This window comes from Anguilla anguilla, chromosome 11, assembly GCF_013347855.1.
Source record: "Anguilla anguilla isolate fAngAng1 chromosome 11, fAngAng1.pri, whole genome shotgun sequence".
NCBI lineage: Eukaryota > Metazoa > Chordata > Actinopteri > Anguilliformes > Anguillidae > Anguilla > Anguilla anguilla.
In genome coordinates this window covers 30,129,793-30,151,077 of record NC_049211.1, presented here as the reverse complement: position 1 = coordinate 30,151,077, position 21,285 = coordinate 30,129,793, and the positions used below count along the sequence as shown (strand labels likewise).

Genomic DNA, 21,285 nt, shown 5'->3' with positions numbered 1-21,285 from the left:
CCCCCCTTGCCAGGGCTGGGTGGGCCCAGATGAGCCAGAGGCGGGGTTTCTGAAAACGCTGCTCATTTACTGCCAACCCACCTGCCGCCACCGGACGGGGGGTGATGCATGAGCCAGTGTTAACAAAGTTGAATTTCTTCCAGATTTTTCCTGATTAATCAAGCGAGGCTGATTTCCTGACCCCTAATATCACAGCCAGAGTCACAGGGTATTTCACAAGCACAAACACCAAGAGCCATCACACTCTTTTGACATCAGGAGATGTTCAGCTATAAAGCCCAATATTAGAGGTTTCCTAGACATTTAAGGTCTGAAAAAGCAGTATTCCCTAAATAATCTGGAAAAAATCAGGAAAAGCCCATCTCTCAGGAAGCTCACAATGGTCTTTTGAAGTATGTCACCTTTGCCATGTAAAATGACCGATTTGAGAACATTAAGCAGGGGTGCACCTCAAAAGCTAAGAAGAAGCACATCATAAACAAGGCCACAGACCCTTCAGTCTGTCTACTGTTGCTTTCCCCTTTCAGGCGAGACAGTGTGAACATAGCTTGGAATTCTTTGCTCTTAATTCACTCCTGAATTCCCACCGCGGAACGAAACATTAAATTTTAAATTCCTCAAAGGTTCCAGTATGAATACAAACAGAAATTCGGTCCAAAAGAGTTGGCTGCTTGCCCTGAAATGACGTCCTTGCTGAGGTATATAACAACTGGCAACAAAGAAGACGGAAGCAGTCGAACTGCAGATTAATAGTCTGATTCACGGACGAGCAGTCCTTCATTCTTCACGGTACATGGAACACTGTCTTCTCTCCCTGCCGTTAAATATTACATAAACCCTCTCCAGTCGCATCCTGTGGTCAGTGTAGGGGCGAGACTGGGGGGCTGAATTTCGGTGTGACCCTGTAAATCCTGGCTCCGGTCCAGCAGATCCATCCCGTGCTAAATCTCGAAGGCCAGGACAGCTCGTCCACATGTTCGCAGGGCGCAGAGAATGCGTGTGCACCAGGGACCTTCCCATGATGCTTCGCTCCCTGTCAGGAATATGACTCCCTGATTAATCAGGAAATACTGATCTGTAGTTTCCGGAATGCCACTGGGAGCACAGGTGTTACGCATGTGCTTACCACACCTGAAACCCTTGCCTATGGCCCAGACCTTTACGGCCTGAAAATCCGTATTTCCTGATTAAGAAAGATCTCATCCCTGCCAATATCCTGGACCATGTCTGACTGTGTGAGCTGCGCTCTAGTGCTTGAGTTCTTTCAAGGAGAAGAAGGTGATGTCACGAGAGGAAGAGACATGTTGCAATGCTATCATGTTCCAGTTTTTAAATCAGAACTGGAAATGCACCTTTTTAATTTACATTTTCATATATGTATAAACTGAATTATATGTGTATACTTATCAATCATGTAGCCATACCACTAGTTTTCTATTTCATATTACAGCTATATATGCACGGTGCTACATGAAAAGGTATTCTTCTTCTTCTTCTTCTTCTTCTTCTTCACCTTTTTCTTATTATTATTATTATTAGGAAGATGTGCTTTTGGTTAAAGAAGGAATGTGTCAGGCTCAAATCGCACCTGGTCATGCTTTTGAGGGACATCATACTCACTCTTTAACAAAGTTGTGCAGCTGCTGCTTCACGGACCTCTGGGCTTGGTCAAACAGAATCTGCGGAGACACAAGCAAAAGAAACCTTGAGTGCCCTCAATTCAGAAGGGACGTTTCCATAAGCATGTGCACCTTCACAACGTACATGACAGTAACAGCACAGACACAGCGTTTCTTTCTCAGTGAAGGTACTGTAGGGCACACAGACGAGGACAACTGAATTTCGCACAAGCTCTGTGAACGTGCCACCACCACAGCACGACTATCAGAGTATCCTGGTCTCCAGGCACCTGCAATTACAGGTAACCACCAGCGGAGGGCACACTCACTCTGACAGAAACAAATAATGTTAAAAATGAATGCAAGTCCCCACTTCCCTGTACACTTTCTCTCTCACACACACACACACACACACACACACACATATACACACACGCAGCCGCAGCCCCTACTTCATTCAGATTCACCACCGTACCCGTGAGCAGTTTTTTCTCCGTTTGCTTTTCCCAACGCAGGGAGGGAGAGCGGGAAATTAGGTCACCCGGGTAGGAAAGAGGCTCGGGGAGTAGACTGTGACTGTGACAGTGACAGTGAGAACAAGCCTCTGCAGTGAGCTCATGCTTTCCCGCTCCATTCCTAGGAATCCCGCCACAGGGCTAACGGCTAGCGGCTAACGGCGCCACTGAAAACCTGCTCTCAGTTTCAGCGATTACGTGGGCGCTGCTGGGAGAGGGGAGGGGCCGCGACAGCAGCACTGTTTGTGGCGGGATCGCGGCTTTGAATTAGGACGCCATTTTTTGTGGGATTTCAGGCTTGGACAGAAAAGCCTTTGGGAAAGTGAGGAATCAAATAAAATTTTTGTAACAACTATTATATAATATAAAAAATATTACAATCAATTTGGAGTTAATTGTAAATCTTCAAATTTCGAGGATTCCAACCTCCTAATTCAGTTAGAAATAAGCATCTTTAAATTTAGCACTCAGATATATTTGTTAATGCTATGACCTTAAATATTATTTTTACTGACGTTGTGCCAGTTAGCCTAAGTCATACTGTTGCAATGACTACCACAATCTCATCACATTATTAAAAACTATTATTTTGAAAGTGGCAGCCAGACAGAATGTGCACTACCTGATGTTCTTACACCAGGCAGTTCAGGTCCTGCAGGAGCAGTGTGTATGCAGGCTTTTGTTTCCACCAGTTACTCTGGCTACATGAGCAAATTGGCTCCAAAACTGGTTCCCTTGCAGGTTACATAACAGTAAAATGTTATATGTAGGGACACAAGAAGTCATCAGCTGTCATTCATGCACTTTTTAATAAATGTAGATAAATGTTCGATGGCATAAATGTTAGGGCTAATTAAGTAACGAAGGACAGAGGTTGGCGTGAAAACCGGAAACATATTCCCTCGTTGCCCACATCTGTCTTGCACATATTGCACTGGAAATGCATTCACACACAGCACTGCTTCTCCTGGTATTTCCCACGCATTTGGTAAACGTGTTCAGAACTTGTGAGTTTTGAACCCATGACCCACAGGTCAACTTCTCCATTCCTCAAGATGCACATAACTATGCTTATGATGTCAATAGTCTGGATTTGTGGCCGAAAAAATTTACCGTTTAGAATTCTTGGCAGAAATCACAGCTTCCAAATGTTTCTTGTAGCCAGTTGTCATATTCTTGCTTTAGGCTTTTTTCCCACTCTTCCTTGCGGAACCCTTGTAGTTCAGAAATGCTCTTAGGTCTTATTGCATACACTGCATATTTGAGAGATCTCCCCACAGACTTTCAATAAAATTCAAGTCTGGGGACTGTGAAGGTTGCTCCAAAACTTTAATCATTCGTTCCTTAAAGTAGTTCATGGTTGATTTTGAGGTTTGTTTTTGGATCATTATCTTGTTGAAATATGCAAACGCTTTTTAGCTTCAATTTCTTCACTGACTCTGGGACCTTAGCTTCCAGGATTTGTTGATTCTATTCTTCCTTCCACCCACACACTGGTACTTAAACCGAATTTCTCAAGACAACTCAGTTTGAGAACCCCTGCAGTACTACACAGGCAGATGTGTTAATGTATAATTAGTAAAATGTAAATCATAATGGATAACAGCATTGTATACTTGCATTGACTATAATCTGGCATAGTTTTGGGGCTGTTACTATCAATGCAGACCCAGTGCATTCTGGGAAGGCTGGTGATGGCTACACAGACATATGGTGACCAGACACTATTCCACATACAGTACAACCAGCTGTACAAATATGAGTAACATGAGTAGCATCAAAGACAAAAGACAAAAACAAACAAAACAACAAAAAACCACAATAAACTATTCAAAGATTCATGGCCTGTCATTGGGGGACAGTAGAATTGTTTATCATACAAGGTTTGCATTCAAATGCCTTCAGGGAAAATACATTATTTTCAACGGAAGAGAAAAAAAACCAGTAAATCCATACTAATTTATGTTCACAGATATTCAACAGATTGGTGTTTTTGAGGGTCACACTCCGACTGTTTCACAAACAACCACCCCTTCAATAAATGGTCCGAGAAATCGACTGACTGCACAAGACCTCGACATCTCCATAAAACAAGCAAATGTTTTACGTTTATTATTTTGCGGGTTTTCGAGTTTCATTTTTTGCCAAAAATTTGAGAGCAAATGGCCATGGGACTGGTTTTCACCGCCGCCTTCTACCGCTATAAATCCCCAGACGGTGGCAAGCCGCGAGAAACCGCAGCCCTCCCCCCCCGGGCGCGTGGACGTCGACGGATACTTCGGCAGCGATTTAACGAACGACCAACACGCACGAACGAACCGCATTCGTAGAGGCACCGCAGGAGCGGTGAAATCAATTATGCTGCGCGTGCAGTTAACAGGCCTGCCTGAAATACAGTATAAGCAAGAGAGACGGGCTACTACTCGAGAGATGGTTACAGAGCGCTCGACAGAGGCGTGACAGACGTTTGAAGGAAATCTGAGCATGTTCCGTTTCAGCTCTTTGCCAGTTTATGAGAGTCGGTTATTTATAACAGGCGGCTGGGCTGCTCGCAGTTCGCGGGGGTTGGGGAGGGGGCGTTCCCTGGCCGATCTTCAGAGGCCACTAGACAGGGCAGATGGCTGGAGATCCATCACGTAGTGCAATGCCACTCTGCCCAAATGTCACAGGTGCTCCTTCTATGCCAGTGAAGCACTTCTTTTCCAGGGACAGGGACAGGGTGAGGGGTGGGGCCAGCAGTGGTGTGCCAGGCAGGCTGCCTGCAGCAAGACTCAGGTTTATTTGTTTGTTTATTTGTCAGGATCCCCATTAGCTTTGCCCTAAAGCACAGCTAGTCTTCATGTGCTTTCATGTGCAACGTTTACAGCATGACAATGGGCAGTGACATTAGGGACTCTTCAGCAGTGCTGGGAACTACATCCCCAGGTGCTGATGTTACTCTGGCCACACCTCCTATAAGGAGCCAGATACTTCACACAGTCTCACTCCTACCAGTGAAACAGAAGAAGGCAGTGTAGCATGTGTGGCAATGTGTTTAAGTGCTTCAATAAATACGGAGCTGTATAAATGGATTGTACAAGAAGCTTAAATGGATTGTACACACAAGCCTAAATGCAGTACTCCAGTCACACCTGGTCATGATAACAGTAAGCAACTGAAATTGAACTGATGGATAACATTAGGCCTAGCAGTAAAAATAACCTTGCACAATAACAATGGTTGACCTAAGGGTCACTTTTAGAACACTTCCTCATGTCCAACTTCAGTGATAAACTATCACTAAACCAGTGTAAGAATGGATGTGACAGGTGGAAAGCGATGCAGTGAAACCCCATACATCTCACATCCCTCATTTCATACCCCACATCTCACATTTCAGCGTAATCTCACATCCCACATCAATGCAGATGAATTTCTGGCTGCACTCTTCTAAATGCTCTAGAGCAGTGTTTCTCAACCCTGGTCCTGGGGACCCACTGCCCTGTATGTTTCTAGATGTTTCCCTGCTCCAACACACCTGATTCAAATGAATTAGTTGTCATCAAGCTCTGCAGAAGGACCAGGGTTGAGAAACACTGCTCTAGAGTTCCCAAGCTGCAAGTTTTCTGCAAGTTTTAGTGGTCGATCCCTCTTCCAGAAACATGCAGACCAGGGGAGAAAATTAGGAATGAGGGCAAAAGAAATGTCTTGAGACATATTTGTTAAAACTGACAAGCCTAAACAGTGAATTTTTTCCCAAGTACCCCCTTACAGACATCTCTGCAATATTTGAGGGTGTGTGATAGTTTACAGATGTCATCCGTCTGAAAGGTTCTACACCTGCTGTGTTCCTCTAGAGCCTGAAGAGAGAGTCCCATCAGGGTGACATAAAAGCTCTCGACTCTGAAAAAATGCGCTGAAAATACAGAATTTATCCTGCAGATGCTATCGGTTTCCACAGAGCAGCGGACGTTCTGAGAGGCACAAATTTAGCGTCACGGAGATCCTATTTTCTCAACATCTTTCATGGCCTGCCATTTGGAAGGATATTCCAGATCTGCGGCTGATTTCCCCACAAACAGAGAGGAGCTTGTGGGCTGGAACAGACTCATTCTGTTGGGTGCTGTGTCTCTTCATACTGGGACAATGCAGGGACTGTATTATCAGCTAGTAAAAAGTGGCAGGGGCCTACAGCTGTGTGTGTGCTTGTGTGTGTGTGTGTGTGTGTGTGTTTGTGTACAGCATGCGTGTCTGTAATTAAGCTGTTGTCAGCCCAGCTGGATTTGTGGGAGTCTTTAAGGAACTGGGCCCAGTCCCCAGAGTGCCACCAGCAGCAGCTGTAATGCTTCTCTCACACACAGGCACGCTCAGGGGGACAGGGACACTGACACTGGCTCCTCACATTACTGTGATCGCTAATGCTAACGTGCTAACGTCATTGTGTTGCAAAGCGGCGCGTGCAGACGACTGTTTCTGCTGTGTGGGGCGTGATGCTAACATGCTAATATCGTCCTGTTGTGATATGGCACACTTAGGCCACTATTTCTGCAGAGCGGGCCGTGATGCTAATGTGTGATGTGGGGCGCTGTCACAGGTTCTGTGTGTTTTCCTGAGCAGATGCTAACTAGAATCAGCCTCAGATGCTAGCTCATCAGAAGCATCTCAGGTTCACATGGTGATGGCCCTAGTGATTACGTTACTGTTATGCAAGCCCTGCCCGGATGAATAACATGTTGTGCAGGACCCCAATGCAGGACACTGTTACACTGAACTTCACAACTCAATTCCAGCTTCTCAACATCATCACAGCACTCAAGAGGGCAAACACGGAGCCCTAGAAAGGCTGGTGTGTTTCCCAGCTTTAAGGGTGTGTAGGACCACCAGGCTGTGCAGTGCTGGAGACTCAAGAAACAACAGTACAAGTAGCTGGAAAGCAACCCCCCAAATACAATGTCCTATTTAATTTCCTTAAAAAATCTCTCAGACTGCTCCATGGAAAACCTCAGTGTAAATACACACCATAATAGTTACAAAATGGGCCAAAAAAGAGAGTCAAACAAAAAAGAAAAATACTGTTATGAAAATAAATATGTAATAACTGTAATAAATGTAAGAGCGTTTTGGGCAATCTCTCTCTCCGTTCCCCACTGTACTTTCTGTTCTTTGAAGTTTATGCCAGTATTTGCACTATATGGGAATTCTGATATTCTGATCATATACCAATATTTGACTGGCCATTTTAGCCAATTCCAATGTCAACAGCTCCCTGTTTTACATCACAGCACATATGCAAACTGCAATCAGATTCAAGGAAGCAGTAGACGAGCACAATTTTTGAAGGAAAAAATGTAACAAATTATTATTTGTAAAACACAATATTTGAGTATTTTCTTATTAAGCAGAGAGTAGGGGTGCAGAGAGCTACAAATATATATAAAAAAACGATAAATAAAATATTCAGATGACTATGATTAGGCATTTTCAGTTAATTACAGAATCAGTGGTTCATCAAATGCATCACCTCCCTGGTGCATATATGTTGTGTCATCATACCAGCCATAATCTTATTTTACTGATAAGCAGATTAGAAGCTATATATAAACTACATATATCGGCCAACACCAATATGACCCAGATATTACTGAGCACTCCTAATACAGGGGACTGAAAAAATAATGGAAACACCTATTAAGTAACCAATGAGGCGTACGTACACCGTTTGCATTCAGAACTGCTTTAATCCTTCTGAAAATGCTGTTATATAAGTTCTTAATGGTGTGTAGTAGGATAATAGACCATTACACAAGAGGGAAAACCTTCAGTTCTTTGAGGGATGAAGGAGGTGAAACTGTACTTTGTACTCTGTGCTACCAGAACTTTCCATGAAAGTGTGATGATGCTTTGATCTGGTGATTATGGAGACCATATAAAGTCAGGAAAGCTCATGAAAGCACTCTTTAATTTGAAAGGTCATGAAAGCACTCTTTAAGTTGTTTTGCAATTTGTATGGAGGTGTTGTAATTTGGGGACAGATGGGGTAACTGTGTTTGTGCCACACGGTGTATCCCATTTTGGAAACTAGCTTCACATTCCCTTATAATCATGCCGAGAAATCATTTGATCCAATGGCTGCCATGAAATGGCTGCCCATACCATTACAGATCCACCACCGTTACTAACAGTTGCCAATAGACATTGTGGGTTGAAGTCTTATTTTGGGTTTCTCCAAACATAAACTCATCCAGAGAAATAGTACAGGATGACTCACTTAGACCATAAGACTTTTCAATTGCTCAGGGGTCCAGATTTTGAGCTCCTTACAGCAGGCCTTTGTGCAATAGCCTTGGATATGAATGGTTTCTGAATGACACTACTGCCATAAATACCAGCACTGTGAATCTCACGGCATACAGATTTTGTGGATACTAGGTCACATAGGTGTTGATTCAATTCTGTGCTAATTTCTGAGGTTGTAATTTTAGGGTGCGTAGTAACTGTCCTGTTAAGTGTCCATCTGTCCCTATAGGTGAGCCTCAACAGGCGACTACTCTTCCTCTTTGCCGATGTAGTTTTTGCTCCATTGCCACAAACTATTTAGCCTCTTTGGAAAGCTATTAGTTGCCTCATGTTGCTGTGGAAACACATCAAAGTGCTGAATGTCAGACAGACATTTTATAGCTGACACATGCTGCTAATTGCCATTCAAATTCTAGAACAGGGTGTCCAGTCTTATCCGAAAAAGGGCTAGAGTGGGTGCAGGTTTTCGTTCTAGCCCAATGAAAAGACCCACAATTCTAATTATCAAGGTCTTTATTGAAGACCATGATTAGTTAATTAGTCAAATCAGGTGTCATAGTGCAGGGCTAAAACAAAAACCTACACCAGCACCGACCCTTTTACGGATAAGACTGGACATCCCTGCTCTGGAGACAGCTTCACAATGGACAGCAGAGGCCCCTCCCCCTGACCCCGCCTTAACTCCGCCCCCACACATTCAACACCTCTCTCATCCAAGGTGTGTGTGAGAGAGAGAGCCTCCTGTGCGCCAGACAGGCAATTACAGTGATTAGAACAGGCAGGCCGCGGGAGTGGCTCTGGCAGAGGAGAGTGCTAATCCTCTCCCTTTGTTGGAGGGCTGGAGGGAGGAGAGAGATGGGCTTAGCAGCCCGCTGTTTTTCAGTCTGACACTGGACCATATGCCCCCTGATTAGAGAGACCCTCCCCCTTCACGTTTCCATTCAGGGATGATGGATTGTGTTAGAAATAATGAGATTCTCTAAAATATTTTCCATTTATAAGCCGCAAAACAGTGTCCTTTTTGTAGTGAAATGTCTGCGTTTTTGCAATAATTACTAACATAGTAACATATTTGTCAAAATGCATTAAAGCTAAAAATTTAAACAATGAGCAATATTAACATCCTATCAAAATGCATTCTACTATTATGTATACATTTAAAATGAATGAATTTTATGTGACATAAGTACAAATATGGCACTTTCAGTACTACTATATCTCAAATAAAACACAAGTCAAAGAGGTTGGAGTCAAGTGTCCATGGCCGTCACCTTGGCGACACCCAAGCCACATGCAAATAGTGGCTTGGATGTCGCTGAGTTGCTGGCCGTCACCTAGGTGATGTGGTGATGGGTCAGCCCAAGGAAGGGGGGGCTAAGTCACCTGTTTCTGACTGCCAGGGCACAGAAAGGGTGCCTATCCTCCTGTAAATCTTAAAAGAGGAACTCCAGCCAGAAAATAATTATTTAATATGTTGAAGATGTACAGAGCCCCGCCCCAAACCCTTCCTGGGTGTCACATCTTCCCTTTCCCGCCATTGTAGAGAATGATTTCAGAAAATTTAGTTGATACTGTGGTTAAGATTTGACTTACACAGGAATTATAGAGAATTGTACAGTAACCATTACCCATCCTTTTCTAATCTAAAGGACTTGCATCCAAATGATGTCATCACTTAAAATATTGTGAGATATTTTACATTGTGAGAAACACTATGCCAGGTGAGACAGACTGGAGCAGTGGAGTTCCCCTTTAGACCTGTGCTTCTCCACCTCTGCGAAGGCACATGCAGCAGTCCACCCCACCCGAAACCCTCCCATGATTGGCAGCAGCACATCCCCTGTAGGACCACCCCCAGGCCATGAACACACAGCCAGAGTCAGCTGTTAGCACCCCTATTCACATGCAGATATATGCACGTTCATACGCACGTGCGGAGCACACCATACACATCTGATCCATCTGCACAGCAGCCCGTCCACACAGCTCCTACTGGCACTCTACAAACCTCTGCTGCGTGAGCAGGGCTGACAGACCTGGCAACCCCGGCCGTTACCCTCCGTTTCTAACACTCCCCCCCCCCCACCCAGGATGGCAGGCGCCTGCACCCCGACCTTCCCCGGCCTCCCTGGAATGCACTCCGTGAGCTTTTGGAGAGGGGACATCAAACGGGTGGCAGGCTCGAAGGGCAGGACTTCCAGACCCTTGGGGTGAAGGTCGGGGGTGCAGGGTGGAGGGTGGAGAAGAGATTTTTGGGGAGGGCGTAGGGGTGCGTGTGATTTACTGGTTCGGCCCTCGGAGAGGAACCGACCGGTGTGCGCGTTCGTGCCGGTGGGCAAGTGAGGCGAATCGAAAAAAGCTTTTTTGTTTTTTGACTTCCCCAGGCAGCTGTGTAGGGCGTTCCGAGGGGAACCGCCCCCAGCGAAACAAACAAGCGCAGAAACGCTCTCGGACGTGACCGTGCGGGGCGAGAGCCGCTCTGAGCCAACGGCCGTTTTCGCGGTCTAATTACGACGGCGGGGTCTTCGCGGGATTAGCCCCTCCCGTATCTCGCTCTGCATCTGACCGTGAAATTAAAGCTTCGGCTGTTCATATCGTCCAATGGCACGCCTCAGAGAAACCCCAAATTACAAGATGGGGACCGGGGGGGCCGCGTCACAGTGACTTAATCTGAGTCTAAACAACAGAAGGGGGGGCTTTCACTCTAATACTGACTCTTCTTCTCATGGGAAAGGGATAACCCACCAGACAAAATGCCAAAATTAAAAAAGGTGGACCTCAGTCTAGAAGCACCATAGTGCCTCTTGAGTCAAGCAAGGAGCAATGCAGATGAAGCCTGTGCACCCCTTAAGAGCGCTCACCCCCAAATGAGCATTTTACACCTGCAGTGTAATGGAGAGTGTTAGCACTGAACAGAAGGTCACCTGATGAGAGCAGGTGGCCTTCAGGGCGTGGCATGCGGTTGGACAGAATCCATGCTCATGTAACCTGAGGAACCCTGGCTGCCTTAAACCCATTCTACCATTAATGGAACGAGACCAATGTTGAGCTTAGACTACATTCCAGCTGAATACGTACTGAATACAGCGCCCTCTAGTGTGCATGGAAGAGTAACTCAACAGCCACCTCTACAGTATGTCCAATTGGGTTTTCCACTCCCTTCCTTCCTCTGTACTAAATCACAAGTTTTTAACTCCCAAAAGCCTTCAGGCCTTTCTTAATGGCCGTTTAGCCTGCAGTCATAACCGATGACATGCTGTGAATGTCACATGTCAAACGGCTTACCTACATGTTTTCCAGACCTCCCCGCACTCAGGCCATCTGGATATGAGTCCCTGGGGACCAGTCAATGTCTGACCGGGTCACCAGTTCAAAATGTGATGATGTCACAAAGCTGTTCTCTGTGGGCCAATCACATGAGCACTAGCCATGCGTGTAGCGGACAACACAGGGGTCTGCACAGGTCTTACCATGTGGTAGTTGACTATTTCCTGGAGGCTTTCTCCGCACTTTTCCAGGCACTCCTGCAACGAGAGAAGCACAGACAATTCAGAATAGCGTGGCCGCCTTATTGAACGTGCTCTAGACTGTAGCCAGGGTTAAATCGACAGCGGCTCTTAACTTTGATTCACAATTAAATGCAATTGTTCATTTTTATTTTCCTTCAAAAATACAAATTGACAAGTTTGTCAGTAACAAAAGTGAATTACTATCATTTTAGTTAGCGCTGAGATGAAGGGCATTAAAAGGACCTGGAGCTTTTCTCTGGAAAAAAAGTCCCATTTTTACCTGATAATTGTTATGCATCATGTAAATGTTGTAAACCACTATAATTAGCAACATTACGTTTTCTGGAAAATCCAGGCTGTAGCATTTGATAATGAACCCAGCAGGAAGTGTTTTGGCAGAGCCACAGTTGTACTTTCATAGCCCTTAGGGAAACTGATCAATAAAAACAGAGTTTTTGTTCTCACAGAACAATGCCCCTCAACATGCACTAAAACAACAAGACAAAAAAAAAAAAAAAACAGGACTATGAGGCGCCTTTCTGGCCTAACAAAGAGCACTGTCTGCAAAGATGCATCATGGGATATCTTCATTGGGCTGCAGTCCTGGAAAGTTGTGTTCATTCTTCCAACATATTTGTTTGGACAAAAATTAGGATAAAAAAGGCAAATGATTTGTGCGTTTAATAAATTTGAGAGGGGAGAGGTTGGAGGACTCATGCAAACAATGGCTCTGTTGTGCAAGTCTTTCACCAGCGTTGGGTTAAACTGCAGTGTAATTTAATTTTTAATTTGGTTTTATGGGAAAATAAAATAGCAAGAAGAATTTAATAGGACGCATGGCTTTAGATGTTGTTTGCAAACCTGCAGGGAAGCCAAGAAGATCTTTATTACCACACTTAAAGATGGCGGAAAGGAGTCTCCATCTGTGGACTTTCTTCAGAGAGACTGAGACATACTGGTCTTGGCTGCAGGAGCCAAGGGACACTCAGCCCCTGAGTCAGATCTTCTTTGACTAAGCCATTAATAATCCGTATTAAAATCTGACTCAGGAGCATCATTAGAAACAGGAAACCACTGATCCCTGGACCCAAAGTTCAAACGGACACACAAGTGTGCAAGCAATGTGTTCACAGCAGAGTTCACACAGTTTGTGAATTCTGAAGTAACCAGAAGAATTAAGAAGATAGTAGGCTAGTTACTGGTATTAATTCAAGAATCCCCATTCTCAAGACAATAAGAGTAATTTGTACTTCACCCTGGGCATCAATCATAAATGTAAAAAGGTGCCTATAAAAGTATTGAGATCCACACTCATGAATCAGGAATTTATTCAAGGCATTTTTTTTCCAAAGGTTGTAGGCTTAGTCACACCTGGAATCATTTTTCATTTAGTCTCTGTGACTTTTAAACAAATACCTTTCTCATGAGTGTGTATTTCAGTGCATTCCTGCAGAACTACTGCTATAATATAAAACACATAAGTTAAGAAAAAAAATCATCAGACAAAACAGGGGCATTGATTATCAAATGCTTAAAGGTTACTATATATTATGTGACTGAATTATCCTGGGGTTGTAATCGTATAGCATGCAGGCCTGTTATAGGATTCAGTTATACGCTGTCTATCTGATCTAGAATGTTCTGTATTTGTTCAGGACACTTCATGTTAACTGCATACAGTGATGACCGTAGCCCAGCTGGGGAGTACAGCTTTGTTAACCGCAGTGATGGGTGACTGCTTGTGTTAGGCAAACACCCATAGAGAAGCTTCCGGATAGCTCAGGATGGAGATGCCTCGGTCCCTGTCTCTAGGGGACTCACCGAAATCATCTCCTCCTTCTTGCATTGCTGGGACAGGTCGCGTATCCCGCTGACAAACAGCTTGTTGGCGCTGATGTAGGCCTTACCAGCCTCGATCATCCCACTGCATAACTTCACCAACTGGGGACAGAAAGAGAGAGAGAGAGCTCTTAAGTAAAAGCACCTTTAATTAAAAGGTAGGTACAGATAAAGCTCCAGTACATAAAAAACTACATTCTGAAACTAAATTACATCATCCTGCTTTGCCAAATAAAAAATGAATTCAAAAAGCACATCTATGGAGAGCAAAGTGAGAGAGAGTGAGTAAGAGTCTAAGCACAAGAGAGATTAGGAAAAAAACAGAGGTGAAAGGGAGCGAGTGAGGGAGAAAGAGAGAGAAATTAGCCTGTGGCAAAACAGTCATGTCAAAAAAAAGACAAGGATTCATGTCAAAACTAAGGTCCAGACATTTACTGTACATATAACTCAAATGCAATATATGAATTTATTGTAGGTGTCGGATATGTCAAAACACAAGATCTCATGAATACAACAGAAAGCATTAACACGCTCCACGAGCTGACGTTAAGGGGTACTTCACAATCTCATGAATATAACAGAACCCATAAACACGCTCAGTGACACATGCCCTGATGCCATATGCTAATCTACACACAACTGCAGCATTGCTATTGGCTGAGGTTCTCTAAAGCGTGTTAAGGTGAGAAATACTGACGTGTTAATGGGTCAAAAGTAACCGTGATGAGATGTATTTTTAAGATGTTTTGGCATTGATGGCTTTCCATAGTCCAGAGCCTAATTCTGGCTCTGGCATGCCAATTAAGGACACCCTCTGCAACACCCTATTTCAACAGATGCTTAAAAAGCCTTATATGTGGCAAAGTGGTCACAAGCTCTATAATGCAGATATATGTTTGCTTGATTTAAATGGCAGGTTTGCTTTAAGCCTTCAATTATCACCCTTGGTTGCGGAGGAAGGGGGGTTGTGTACAATGCATGAGACAGAAAGTACGCGTGACACGGTGAGAAGAGGACAGAGAAAGCCTGTGATGTGCGTGAAACTGAGAAGCACTTCCTGTTATCCCACTCAAAATGTAAAATAGTACAAATATTTCCCACAATTTTAAATAGTTAAAAATTCAGAGACAGACAGAAATAGCACACGTGTGAGAGACAGCAAGCACAAAGCACACGAGTGTGCCTGTGTATGCTGTTGTGCCTTTCCATTGTAATATCTGCTCCTATTATGACAGTCTTTTTAACTGTTATGACAAATACACTTGCTGTAGAAATGTGCATTGTAAACAATGTCATGCCAATAAAGCATTTTATAAAGCATAAATGAATAAAGCTTTACATAAAGCAAGAATTTCAACTGAAATTGAATTGAGAGAGAGGAAGAGAGAGAGAGAGCAGGAGCACCAAAGGTCTCTCGGGCAGGTTTGACTCCGATTAAGTCACCGCTACGACACTGGACCTAAACATATTCAAGCTGAGAACGCAAGACAAACTCAGCACACAGGACCAAAACCTGAACAGGAGCAGGCCTTAAATCACAGCCTAAAGTAAAGGGGCATGGAGGACGGAGTGTAGCACAGTGGGTAAGGAACTGGACTTGTAACCGAAAGGTTGCAGGTTCGATTCCCGGGTAGGACACTGCCGTTGTACCCTTGAGCAAGGTACTTAACCGAAATTGCTTCAGTATAGGCTATATCCAGCTGTATAAATGGATACAATGTAAAATGCTATGTAAAAAAAAAAAAGTTGTGTAAGTCACTCTGGATAAGAGCGTCTGCTAAATGCCTGTAATGTAATGTATGTTTATAGGTTACACTTAGCTGTAAGCCGCAGTCGAGCAAACAGCTGGCAGCAGCTAGCATCGCCGCGTGACTGCTAATGCAAGGCGGGGTTACTTTCAGATGCAAAGGTTCCAATTATTCTCTTGTCTTTCATTTAAAAAATAAATTACAGAGATTATTGGAGTACATATGGGGTCTTTGAATATAAAACAACAGTTAGCTTTAAAGCAAAGAAAGTATACATTTAAATTATGGGGTTGGAAAACCACAAAAATTGGGGCTTAATTTCAAAGTTTGTTAGGAAAGCTGAATCACATGCCCTCTTTAGATTTACTGCCATTTGAGTGGAATACATCCCATAGCTTTTCTTGCACATCTGTTGTAACAGATCAAGCAGTAAAGTTTGTGCGTTGTGTGCCAACACTCAGCCTGACACTGTTCTACCAATGGTATCATATGCATTGCATGGTAAACAAAGCATATCTGTATTATGAGCACTGCAAGGCCAGGCAAAGTCAACGCTTTAGCCAAACTGTGCTGATGAGCAGAAAGACCAATCATAAACAGATGTTTGTGAGGTCTGAGTAGGCAAGTTTACAGGCTCTAGTTTTTTCAAACGGAAATATCAAAAAGACTTTGCTAACAGCAGCATTTCAGCGGGCTGATCTGAAGGTGATAAGATTTTAGTCCTTGTATTTTTGTATCCTACCTTTCCTCTCTCTAACCCTCCCTCTCCCTCTTTTCCTCTCCCTCTCACCCCCCCCCCCCCCCCCCCCCCTCCTTCCTATTCTCTCTCTCTCCCTAAAGCTGCTACACAGGCCCTGGCCAGGGTGACCCTTTCCCCTCATGAAAATCCCCCCAAAAAAACGGCGAAATTCCTGGGAATCCTCAAATTTCCCACTTCGGAGAGGGTGGCGACCCGCGCGGCAGCCGAGGATGACGAATGGATTCCATCAGTGGGAAACGGAAGAAAGGAAAGATGGACTCCATCGCTTTTCTGCTAATGGAAAGACTAACAGTAAGAGTGACACAATCCCGCTGGACCCCACCCGTGACTTAGCTACGGTAAAGCCGGGTCTCCAGGTTACTGCCGATATCCGCACGTTATGGCGCGGGCGGAGGCTGGCTCTGAGCTAGAGGGCCGCAGGGAGGACCAGGAACCTCACAAAAAACCAGGCAGATTCACTCAATCCCCTGCTTTTCAATCTTTTTTAATGTGATGAAATCCACCTGGTCTAATTTCCAAATAACCTTGTTGAATCATCTGCTTCATGCAAGAACACACGGCCCCCACAAACACCACAGCAGAGAAAAAAACTCCAGACAGCCAAAAACCCACACATGCTATTTTTAAACACATCCATCAAATATTCATAAAAATAAGCCACATTGTATCAGTGAATGATGTCTATTCATGTAACACCTTCTTACTTCTTCTTTTAAAAGTAGCAATCACGTATATGTCATTGTTCAGTTATGGTTACGTCTGACATGTACACAAAGTATGGCACAAAGAAAAAAAACGTGGGGAAAATCTTATGCTCAAGCAACCAAGCAAAGCTGCTCCACTGAAAAATGAAACTGCTTTTAGACATCTGATGATTCCCAGCATGGACAAAATGTCCAATAATACTGCAACTTCATATTTTCTTACGGACGAATACCACACCTTCCATTTAATATAAACGAAAAAAACACAACCGGTGGTTAAAAAAAAAGGAGAAGGACCATTGTGGGCTGGAATAATTCAGTCATGGGAACAGATGCGGCAGTGACATCATGACCGTTACCGCCAGGCATCTGGCCGCGGTCACGGGGCTGGAAGGGAGTCGCTGGGACGGCCCCCCTAACGTGCCCTAATGCCCGGAACCTTCTCCCGCGCTCGTGGGAACTGCGCTACGGTACGCCACGGCGGCTTACGGGCGATTAGGCCGCGCGGCTGAGCAGCGTGCTTAACGAACCGGGGAGACTTAGCGGGGCTTAGGCTGCATCCGCGGACAGCTGGGCGCGGGCCGGAGCCAGTCCGGGCAAGGCCCGGTTACGGACCGCGCTCCGGGGTAGCTCGGCGACGGCCGAAGTATCGGGCGCCAAACCGAGACCGAGAAAACCTGGGTGTGGCAGCTCGGGAATAAAGCCTCAATATGGTGCCTTAGAATCTCTCTCCACCGCCAAGCTTCCCTTATGGTAAAACTGCCAGGCAAATTCTCTGGTAAAAGAATGAGAGCAGACAAAGAAGTGACTATTTTTAAGGTATAATACAAAATGGCGGGGCATTACCACCCTGTGGTGCCAGCTGGGGTGGTTCAGAGGCATTACGTAGGTGTCTGAGTGGAGAGTGCACAAGAAGAAGCGTAGCTTTATTGGAACAAACTGCGAGGTAATTGTGGAAGGTGCTTCTGCAACACATTCCTTCGATGAGGGGGGCCCATCTGGTCTAAACACCTTGTAACTTGAAATGAAAACTGTATTGAGAAAAGAACGACACTTCCCACAAAATTGTTTTGTTTTGATAAACACAGCTCCAATTTATTCTGTCTTTCCCAACCCTATTTTGGGAGTGCTACGTATATAACAGTGCTTAAAATTAGGAAGGCATGTGTCATCTGTAAGACAGGTGTGGTAGTTTCTTTGATAAATGCTTTAATTGCACCTACAGCGTCACTGAGAGTTAGTCAATTGAACTTTCAAGGACATGCATGCATAGATGCACAAACAGGGATTTGAGGAAACAATGAAGTTGGAATTCCTTACACTCAGTGTGTTTTCTCACTCCTGGGTGATCCCAGAATTCCTCACACTCAGTATGTTCTCTCACTCACAGTGGTTCCCAGAATTCCTCACACTCGGTGATTACTGTTACTGTTCTATGCCAGATATTGTGAGGTGCAAGACTCATCTGTGACTCATAGCCTGGCACAGCCTCTAAATGTAATTACCTTGCAGAAGACTCCTGTGTGGAAACCTATTTGACTTCATTAGAAGGGAATGAATTTTTAATTGGCACGAGCCTGGCAGCTGTAAAGCGATTACACAGGTTCCATTATCCTTAATTAATCTGGAACGGTATCCCTTTAATCTGACTGCATGTCTTCCTAACATACTTGGTTGTAGTGTGCTGTCAATGGCTATGTGCATAGAGTGCATTTCAATGGATCCATTGCCTAATTTCACAAGGAGACCATGCATTCAAGCAATGCTCATGTAGCATAACAAGCTAACATACCTAAACTAAAGAGAGTGCAAACACCCATGTTTGTCGTTACATTTCTATACATTTCTCGATGTTGTTAATTACCTGGGCTAAACCTGTGGTACTGCTAGTACGATATGCAATTTAAATAAATAATTATAATGGAATCAGATATAGGTAAGCCACTGAACAAGTTTTTCCAATGATGTGACGCACTAAAGCGAAACACCGAAGGAAAACCAAGAACAAGTCAGTCAGGTTCCGGCACAGTTGTTTCCTCTGCTGGCACACAATGAAACAGCTAAAATCTCAGTGGCAATTCAGGTGACAGTGTGTTCAGGCCATGAATAATAGTGAAAGAAGGGTTCGATAAATGACTAAGAAGGGTGGCAAACCCCCCCTGAGGGACAAGCTCACCTTGTCTAGCTTAGCTTCGATTTCCACCACCTCCGTCTCCACTTCATCGATGTTCGCCCTGCAAGAGAAAGAAAGGATATGTGAACAATCGCACAACCTGTCAGGCCAGGCGCATGAACCTTGTTTATTTTCATAACACTCAGCCACGTTAATAATATTGCTCAAAGGTATTGAAATTAGTGGCCCATCTAGGGCCTGAACCACCAACACTGCAATTTCATGACGTCTGTAACCGACTGTCGTATAGGGAGTAAGGAATCTCGTTGCCACGGCTCCACGAGTGTTACGATTAAACAGTTACGATAAAGAAATAAGACCAGGTGGTAACCCTCCAATCAATATGGCCGCCAACCTTAAAGTGCTCAGACTGAATCTAATTCTCGACATGTGGCTGGCAGTAACCAACACTACCGCTCAGCAGAATAACGTTCCGGCTCTAGCGCAAATGTTTTCGTTCCGTCGCTGTTTTTAATTTCTCGGGAAGAGAAAGGATGACGGATGGATTTCGATGTGAAAGGCAGGCGTGTTTCTGGCCGAGTTCGGGAAGGGGTCGGCCGCCAGCATTCCGCATTCCGCGGCGGCCGGGGGGGGGCTTTGGCGGCGGCGTTCTCCGCAGCTGCGAGCCGTCGCGCTCAAACCAAACAAAGCCTCAGACTCCCAGAACCTTCCTCTGCCCGACGCGGCTGGCCGTCACTCTGGCGGAAGGATACGATCGCCACCCAGACGCACTACGCTGCTCTGGAGCACTGAGTGCGGAACTACATGCCAAAAAAGACTACATAACACTGCCATAATGATGACAGAATGCTTGTAGTCATAACAGTGTATTATATCTCAAAATGAATGTCATATCCCTGTTGTTGTCATAACAGTGTATTATCTCAAAATGAATGTCATATCCCTGTCAGAATATATTCAGGGAAGTTTACAAAGCAGCTACGAACTGTTGCAAAGTGATTGTGCTATACAATATTTCAGCATCTATTGTTGCATGCTCTAATATGCTGTCTTGACCATTTCTGACTGGAATTTAGCAATGCATGTAACGATGTAATGTCAGCTTCGTGGAGAATAGGTCAAGTGTTACCAAATATGCAATACCTCCCATGCATGCATTTATCAGATACAATCAAAATGGTGGAAAAGCAGGTTACTTCGCAGGTGGCATTGAGGTATTAGCCCGACAGCACAGAAAAGACAGACGGAGGTGTGCGATCCTTATATGAAATGCATTTATGCAAATACATGTACATGTATTTGAAGTACAGCCCATCCATAGAAGTACAGTACTTAGCAAACCCTTCCTTTGCAACTTTGTCTTTGATTGGCTGTTGCTGGATGAACCCAAAACAGCTTTATAAGGCTTAAGAAAATGAAAAAAACAGCTAAAAAGGAAAAAGCTGCACCTCTGCAAAGCAGGTTACTGACTGTGGCTAAAAGTGCTTTCGGTTTCAGTACACACAGGCATGCTCTGTAGGGCCTAGGGCAGGGAGACCTGCAGTGTGGCTGTTCTGAGCCTTAATGGAGTCCAACTCACTGCTCATCAGGTCAGAATCAATGCTGTGAGTGTCATGTCTATATCAGTTTCACATGACTGAAGCTCAAATGAAAGTCTTTTCTGCTTTAGCTACTGCACCATTCTCTTCTCTTCCCTTCCCTTCCCCTCCCCCCCCTCTCTCTCAATTCAATTCAATTCAATTCAAAATGCTTTATTGACATGACATATTTCAGTATGTGTTGACAATGCTTTACAAAACACATTACCATGCATTTTAACTCCAATGCAATGTCATGAATAATAAACAAATAACAAACACATAAAATAATAATTGTTAGATCCATAATAATTAAAACAAGGGTCACAACTGTCCTTCCAGTTGTGACAGGTAGCTACATATTATGCCACCAAATTTTGGCAGCACCTTTGCTCTCCCAAGAGAATTTCTATTATTTCTCTCTCTCTTTCTCTCTCTCTCTCTCTCTCTCTCTCTCTCTCTCTCTCTCTCTCTCTCTCTCTCTCTCTCACTCTCTCTCTCACACACACTCCTCCTCTCCTCCCTCTTGTACGTAGCGGTTTAACAGAAAGCCCTCCTCAGTGAGTCACTGCATATCAGTTTCTACCCACGGCTAAGGCCCTTT

The 21,285-nt window shown here is 44.4% G+C and overlaps 1 protein-coding gene across 3 annotated transcripts in view; it reads right to left on the bottom strand.

Annotated features, from left to right (window-relative positions):
* LOC118208270 (arf-GAP with coiled-coil, ANK repeat and PH domain-containing protein 3-like) overlaps positions 1 to 21,285 on the bottom strand; it is a 99,432-nt gene that overhangs the window by 39,507 nt on the left and 38,640 nt on the right. For all 3 annotated transcript variants that reach the window (XM_035382771.1, XM_035382770.1, XM_035382772.1), the window contains exons 2-5: positions 19,147 to 19,204; positions 13,741 to 13,860; positions 11,881 to 11,934; positions 1,621 to 1,679 (exon numbers count right to left, since the gene is read on the bottom strand). In XM_035382771.1, coding sequence (XP_035238662.1) covers positions 1,621 to 1,679; positions 11,881 to 11,934; positions 13,741 to 13,860; positions 19,147 to 19,204 — 291 coding nt within the window. The remainder of the gene's footprint in view (positions 1 to 1,620; positions 1,680 to 11,880; positions 11,935 to 13,740; positions 13,861 to 19,146; positions 19,205 to 21,285) is intronic.